Here is an 8,297-nt window from a genome sequence, read left to right on the forward strand (position 1 = left end):
AAAAAATCTTTGGGTTTGTTTCCCAAACTTAACCCAAAATGTGTTGCTATCAGTTCATAGCTGATGGTAGGGCTTCTGAGGCTGTAAACCACACAGGAGATTACCCATCTGTCTTCTAAAGAGCTTCTGGTAGATTTAAGTTGCCCGAGAGGAGTTGCCAGTGGATTCGAACCATCAGTGAAGTTCAGGCTTTGTGTTACAACATAGCTTCCTATGGCCTGGGACACCAGAGGACCCTTTCTGAACAGAAACTGCTTTTTAAAATGACACTTTCAAACCCTGTTTGTGGAAGTGTATACATGTGGATTGAGTGATGGCATCATACAAGTTGTTATATGCTGTCCAGTTACCTGCTACTCATAGCGACCCTGTGTACAACAGCCTTAAACCCTGCTCTGTCCTGTGCCAATCTGTTGTCACTGACACACCTGCCTCCTTTACCCCAGTCACTGAATCATATGTTGTTTGTTGTTGATTGCCTTCGAGTTGAGCACGACTCATAGTGACCCTATGAACAAAAGGCCTGAAGCCCCTCTACAACTATCAACATTTATCAACATTCATAGAGTTTCCAGAGACATGTTATTTAGGAAGTAGGTACCATTCCTGCTTCCAAACCTGTCATAGTATGATATTGTTTGAATTTTCATGATATGAATGTACCCAGAAATCAGCAAAGCCCTGGTCTCTCGCCTCCTCCCCACAAGCCTCAGAACTGACTTTTCACAGCATCAGTGCCTTGATCTTGTGCTTGACACCAGTGTGACTACCTTGGAAAAGGTCATGATGCTGGGAAACGGGGTCAATCAGAAGACTTTAGAGTACTATGTAAGATGAAGCTTTATCATCTTTGCCTCCAAGGAGCACTCTGGCTGCACCCTTTCCACAACATACTTGTGTATTCTTTTGGCCATCCGTGGGATGTTCAGTACTCTTCTCCAACACCGCAGCTCAAAGGTGTCAACTCTTCTTTTGCCATCCTTAGTCATTGCCCAGCTCTCAGATGCATAGCAAGTGATTGAAAAAAAAATCCACAGCCTGAACCAGAAGCACCTTAGTCCTCAAACTGACATTATTGGACTAAAAACATTTAAAAACCCATCATTTTGATAGACTTGCCTGCAGTCCTGTTTATGGGGTAGAGAGGTATATGCAGATGAGCTGTATGTGGAGAAAGCCCAGGAGAAGTGACACCTTTGAATCAGTGTGAGAGAGAAACTCTATTGGACTTGCTGCCTTATATCCTTTACCACTGAGATAATTCCTCCATGACTTCTTCTGAATACTGTTCCATGTATAAGAGTCACACGTAACATCCGAACTGGTTTCCATTGAGTTGATTTTGACACATGAAGACTAAGTAAAACTGCATTTCGGCAAGCTCTGGTGACCTAGTGGCAAGAAGTTGCACTGCAATCCCAGAGGTGCGTGGTTCAAGTCCACCAGATGCTCTGCTGAAGATGGAGGAACAACCGCCTCTTGTACGAGTCAGATCCGATTTGACGGTACACACATATAAAAACAAAACAAACAAACAAAAAACCAAACTGCATTTCGTGGGCCTTTTCCTGGCTGATGATTTTGGGAACCATGTTGTCAGGCCCTTCTTCTGAGGCACCTCTGGATGACTTTGAACCACCAACCTTTTGTTAAGTTGTCAAATGCATTAGCACCCCATTTGGGGCCACTTTAGTCTTAAATAGATGCTGGCCTTCTCGGAGGGACTGGGCTGGGTTTCTGGTGCACCCTTGATGGTGGAGTGACTGTGGGATTTTAGTAGAACAGCTGGAACACCGGGTCCTGGTGCACTCGGCAGAGCGGCCCTGGTGGTCTCCCACTGCCCTTTCCAACCCGATGACCACACTCCCAGTGACCATCTCATCCTTGTGCTCCCTCTCCCTCCAGCCTAGGCATCCTCTACGGCTTTCTGGCCAACCACCACATCAGGACCCACATCAGGACCACGCGAAGACTCGCAGACAGCAATCTCAGAGACCTGCGCAAGTTCCTGAATGAACTCCCGGAGGTACGAACATGCCTCCATCCCCCATCTTGCCTGTCAGCCCCTTCAGGGTTCCTGAATGTGGTTGCAGTCCACTCGGACCTTCTAGAACACCAGTGTTGCATCAGGGGGCAGGCATTACCGCTGTGGATGAGGAAATGAGATGATTCTGTAGATGAGGAAATGAAGGCTCGGTGAGTGGTTTCCAAAAGAGTCAGAAAGTCAAAGTCATTGCTGTGGTGTCAGAACTAACTCATAACTGATCCCCACTTGTCGCTGTCCATTTGCTGGCAGGGAACAGTGACACCCTGATGGCAGTAAGTGTGATGGAGACACACCTCTCCAGGAGCACTGCAAAGAGCCAAACTCAACTTTATTGGGAGTTGCAGTGAATATATATATATACAGGCGAGTAAACAAGAAGACAGGACGAGGTGGGATTGTAGACGTGGGACATGCGGATTGGACAGGAGAACCTCAGCTCAGTGCAGACCACTCCCAGCTCAACAGATGAGGCAGGCGTCTTGGGCTTGCACTTAGCTGAAGCTAGGCGATCTGACCGGGCCAGAGGCCTCCCCCTCCTCCCTAGCATTCCCCAACACCCACCTCCCTCCCCAGCAGGTTTCTGAGGCTGTAAAGAGCATGGAAGGAGGTTCCCACCTTTCTCCTGAGGAGCAACTGGTGGATTTGAACCACCGAAGAGACCCAGCCATTGACTTAGTGGCTCAGCCCTCTAGCGGCTGTGCCCGGAGCTCCTCCTGTCTGACGTTCTCAGTTCCTTGTGCAGGGTGAGGTTTCACTTTCCCTGTCTCCACATAAAAGTTCATATGGTGTTCTCACCTGTCATCATAAACTCTCCAAGAGAAATATTTTGCATATTTCTTTTTTTCCCACTTGAACGTTGGCAGAAGTGGAAGAGCCAGAGGCTGGTGGATGTTTAGGGGCCCTTGTGAGTAAGTGTGAGTGGATCTTTATCTGTCATCACTTTCGGAGAAACAGACATGGTGGAAAATATTTGAGAAGGTGGAACCAATCTTTTTAAAAAAAACCACAACTGGGCTTAGAAGGTTAATAGACCATTAACAGATGAATCATAGTTTACAAAATAGATTCAAAGATGTTGACTCTTAGTTCAAGGAGCCATGTTAGCACAGTGTTTAACTGGTCAACTCTAATCCGGAGGCTGGTGGTCCCTGCCCACTAGGTGCTTCTCAGGAGAAAGACCTGGCCATTGTTGTTATGTGACATTGAGTTTTCCAGAGAGTCACGAGTAGATTTGAACCCCGTATCTTTGGGTTGTCAGTGCGACACCTTATCACTAGGCCACCAAAGCTCCATCTGTAAAGATTACAATTTAGGAAGTCTTACAAGGCAGTGCTACTCTGTCTGTTAGGGCCCCTGTGAGTCTAGATAGGGACCTCTGGTGATCCGGTGCATCCCAAAGGCATATGGTTCAAATCCACCAATTGCTCTGAGAGAAAAGGATAAGAAATCTTCCATGTCTGAAAACCTGCTGGAGGGTTGGCTACCGGTAAGTTCTGACCTGACAGCATACAACAACAACAAGAGTCCAAATTAACTTGGTTCCACCTCAACAGGATGGATTGACGTGGTTACTGTAACCGTGGCCTTGAGCACTGTGGAGTGTGAGTCTGGTACAGGATAGAGGATTCAATCTGTTCTCATAGGGACCCTGTGAGTTGTCGTCAAGTTGGTGACACCTGGTAATAGCAGTGCTCAACAGCCTAACTGTCTTGCTGTAGAACTGGGTGATTCGAAAATGTGAATAGTCAGAACTGTTAAATCAGGAAAAGTGATCTCTCTCTTTCGTTGTCCTTGAGTTGGAACCAGCTCATAACTGATCTTCCAGAGACTTTTTTAGAGGCTGTAAATCACATGGAAGGAGACGGCCCATGATTCTATCTGTGAGCAGCTGGTGGATTTGAACCACCAATCTTTGGGTTGGCAGTACAGTTTCTTTATCACTAAACCACCAGAGCTCCCTAAGGAATATAGCAATTAAAGACTGAGTGATCTCTGGGGTTGCAGTGGGTTATTGTTGGACTGATGTTTGAACCTACCAGCTGATCATAGGACAAAGCGAAGGCTCCCTTGGACCGTGATTTGGAGTCAATCTGACAACCTTGAGTTATAAAAAAATGGTAGCTCATGGTACCTGGTGGCCCAGTCTATAGGTAACTGCTCTGGTATCCCAAGGTGGTGCCTCTCAGGTACTTTGAGTCCACCAGTGCACTCAAGGCGGAAGAGGGGCAGTCTCTTCCCATGCGATTTAGAATCTCAGAAACCCACTGGGCGTTTGGCTGTGAGGTGGTTCTGTCTTGACAGCGGCGGGTTTGAGTCTGAACGTTGAGCATGTGGTGTTACCAGAGAGTGAGGGTAATAGTCCATGCGGTGAGGTCGTCAGGCAGTGAGGAGCCCTTCAGAGCTTCCGTACCCACCACGTAGTACCACGGGTGGTAGACTACAAATGGCTTCTCTGTGGTCTTCCCAGCAAGAAGTGGATCTCCTTTCTAAGCCCCAAAGCTGAGTTGTCCATGTGCCTTGTTCTGACCAATAGAAGCCAGTGGGCGTGACCTCGTGTTAGTACTGAATTCACATTTGCAGGCTTTCCAGTGCCTGCTCTTCATTTCTCTGGGACGACCATATAAAGATGTGCATGTTAGTGGCTCAGAAGATGAGAGACCATGTATAGAGACCCTCACCTGCCCAGGCCTGCCAGCTCCCGTCTGAACACCCCAAGGCCCGTCTGCAGAATCCGAAGAAATAACAAATGATGTTTCCAGCCAGTAAGCTTTGGAGTCCTAGTGAAAACTCTGTGTCAGAAAATGTAATCAACAGTAGGAAGGCATTTGGAAGAGTGAACTGGAGGTGGGATGTGGGATGGCCAGGGAGAAAAGTGCAACAATAAATGAATGCAAATCCAAAATCTCTGTAAATGTTCTTTAAAATGAATAATAATAATAATTTTTAAAAATGTGATCATCTCTGTGAACTTGATAATTGTTGGATTTTTTAAAAAATCTTCTGTTTTGCATTCAAGATAAGTGTCTTAGAAGAGGAAGTTTAATGGAATTTATTTTCTTTTTTAAAAAGCAAATGGACTATTTAGTGAGCCAGTACAACACCACTAAGGACAGAGCAGTCTTGGATCTGGACCGTGAGTAAATTTACTGTTGCTTCGTGCTTTGGGCTTTGTGTTTCGTTAAAACATGCTGTGGCTACTACCGATAAAATAGATCTCTACATGACACTGGAGGCCAGGAGGAAGAGGAAAAAAGGTCCCTAGAATGTGGAGTGAGCACACTTGTTACTCAGGGAGCCAGCTCAAGCATTCATTTTCAGAACCTTTTTTGTTTTCTTGTCATAATGCTTGTTCTTTGTTTCCCCAAGATTGGTGATCTTCTCTCTTGGGTCGTCTGTGAAAGACTGGTGGACTTCCCCAGGGAAACTGGGATGCCCTTCCACGTATGGCCACAGGGACTGGCACACAGCCTCCTTCTGCTGGTTCTCAGATAACCATTTTTTAATTTGCTGCTTTGGGCATGCTTCCAGGAGGGACCAGTCATATGATAAGGACATTGGAAAGGTGGAGGGACAGCGCAGGAGAGGATGACTCTGGATGAGATGCGTGTACACAGTAACTGGAGGGTCAGTTATAATAGGGTGAAAGGGTCAGGTGTGTCAGAGATGGTGAGGTTGGTTCAGGATACAGCAAAGTTCAGAGTTATTATGCATAGGGTTGATAGGAGTCCCAGTCAACTTGACGGCACAGAACATTCCAGACAACGTTGGGCATGTCTGGGGGCCATTTCTGATTGTCACAATGTCAAAGAGAATGAAGGATTGGACAACTGACATCTGTAGGTAGATATCAAGGTCTTACTAAAGATTCCACAGTACACAAGATCCCCTCACAGTGAACCTTGCCCCGTTGCCAGCCATGCCAACGCTGAGAGCTTGAATCCCTGAAGGCATTGGCTGGTAACACACTCAGCTTTTAACTAAAAGGTTGAAAGTTCAAGTCCTTCCAAAGGTAGCTCAGAAGAAAGGCCATCTAGTACAATGACAACATCCCTCTGGGTTTGAGATGGGTCAGAGGTGACTTGATGTCAAATGGTTTATTTTTTCAGTTGAAGAGACTAGAGATTAGGCGGCTCTGGCTCAAGATGATGACTCTGGGGAGCTCTGGTGGCCTAGTGGTAAGGAGTTGCAACTACAATCCCAGAGGCGCACGGTTCGAATCCACCAGATGCTCTGCAGGGGAAGGAGGGACAATCTTCTCCTCTACCAGTCAGATCTGATTTGACGGTACACTCATACAAAAATAATAAAATAAAAATTAAAACAAAAAAATGATGAATCTATGTACAGTGCCAAGCGTGGGGGGATGAATTTCTCATCCGCAGCGTCTCACTGAGCCACCGTGGGGATATTGAGGAGTGACACGAGATCGCCACCCCAGAGTCCAAGCTTGGTATAGAGCTTAGAATGAGAGATGGGATTGTCGGGCAGAGGGACAGAAACACGTTTCAGGTGTTGAGGCCCTGACCTACGAAGTGAGTGTGCACTGAGAGATCAAGCGAGCAATGATCCCTCCCCTCACCATCTCTTCTCCTTCTTTGAATCTAGATATTAAACCGTTACTAGGAGGCAAGATTCATAATAGACTAAGACCTAAAGTGATCCCTGTTCTTGATGACATCAAGGCCATGACAATAGGTAAGCAGAGAAAGGGGCAGCCCAGAAGGCCTTGGGTCTGTGGGCTCAAAGCCCCTTTTCTTTTCTTTTTTTTTAAATTTTATTATTATTAATTAATTTTAATAAACAAAAGTCCCTTTTCTTGTTCTTACTTTTCTTTCATGTGGTTTGAATGAATATTTAGAAAGCACATTGATTTTCTAATTAATCATTCATGCACATTTTATTTTATAAACAAACATTAACTGTACTTTCAAAAATTGTGCTTTTAATGAAAGTTTACAGAAAAGTAGAATTTTCATTATTGCACATGTCCCTCCCTACTACTGAGTTATTTAAAAAAAAAATAAATTCACTGATTATTGCATCATTTCCTCCCTCCCCTCTCCCCCAATCCACTTCCCTAAACCCCAGCAACAATAGCAAAGTTCAGTAGGGCAGCAAACAACAAATGTTGACAAGGTTGTGGAGAGACTGGAACTCTTATTGCCTGCTGGTGGGAATGGAAAAAGGTGCAGCCACTGTGGAAGGCTCTCTGGCGCTCTTCGGATAGTTGGAAACAGAAATACCATTTGACCCAGCAATTCCTCTACAGGGAATATACCTGAAGAAACCAAAGCTAGCTGTGGTTTACTAATGTAATTTATTAAAATGCCTGATCATCCCCTTATATACTGCTTTTCTCTCCCCCTTTTCAATGTTTGTGTTATCTATTTATTTATTTTTCCTCCCTTACCGTCCCTGGTAACCATCTAAGAATGAATGCTTCTATCTATGTATAAACCTTCCCTTAGCTTTTATATAATCTTTGTCTTATGCAGTATTTGTCCTTTTGTGACTGACTGCCTTCACTTAGCACAATTCCCTCTAGATGCAGCTACGTTATGCAGTGTTTTGTGAATCTTTTACCATTTAATGTTGAGTAGTACTTCACTGTATGAATGCATCACAGTTTCTTTAACCATTTTCCATTGATAGACCCTTGGGATTATTTCCATCTCACTTCTATTGTAAATAATGTTGTGGTCAATAATGGCTGCGCATAGATCTGTCCATGTGGCAGCTCCTCTTTCTTTGGGCTACGATCTAGTAGTCAGATTGCTGAATCAAATGATATTTCTCCTACATGGAAAAGAAAAGACTTAATTGTCAGAAAAGAAAAAAAATGATATTTCTATTCCCAAATGTCTAAGATAGTGCCAAGCTACCTTCCATAGGGGCTGCACCGTTTTACACTCCCATCCTCAATGGGCGAGAATTCTGATCTCTGTGTACTGTTGCCAGCATTTGTTGTTTGCTGTCTTACTGGACATTGCTGGTTATTGAATATAGCTCATTGTGGTTTTGATTTGCACCTGGCAGCTAGCCAGTGATCATGAGCATTTCTTCATGTGCCTGCTGGTCATCCAAACATGGTCTTTGGTGAAGTATCTTCTCATGTCCTTTCTTCTCATTCTGTATTTGTTCTTTTTTTTTCTGCAATGTTATGGATTTCTATAAGTTTTAGTGATGGGTCCCTTGTCAGACATGTCATTGCCAGACGGGTTTTTTTGTTGTTGTTTTTTTCTTCTTTTTT

At 44.7% G+C, this 8,297-nt stretch overlaps 1 protein-coding gene across 1 annotated transcript in view; it reads left to right on the plus strand.

Annotated features, from left to right (window-relative positions):
• The window catches only part of PROM1 (prominin 1), a 135,534-nt gene that overhangs the window by 50,713 nt on the left and 76,524 nt on the right, over positions 1-8,297 (plus strand). The window contains exons 5-7 of the mRNA XM_006884535.1: positions 1,906-2,026; positions 5,117-5,180; positions 6,653-6,742. Of these exons, the coding sequence (XP_006884597.1) occupies positions 1,906-2,026; positions 5,117-5,180; positions 6,653-6,742 (275 nt within the window). The remainder of the gene's footprint in view (positions 1-1,905; positions 2,027-5,116; positions 5,181-6,652; positions 6,743-8,297) is intronic.

Source organism: Elephantulus edwardii, unplaced genomic scaffold (genome assembly GCF_000299155.1).
Source record: "Elephantulus edwardii isolate Elephantulus edwardi_28Jun2011 unplaced genomic scaffold, EleEdw1.0 scaffold00035, whole genome shotgun sequence".
In the NCBI taxonomy this organism is placed as follows: domain Eukaryota; kingdom Metazoa; phylum Chordata; class Mammalia; order Macroscelidea; family Macroscelididae; genus Elephantulus; species Elephantulus edwardii.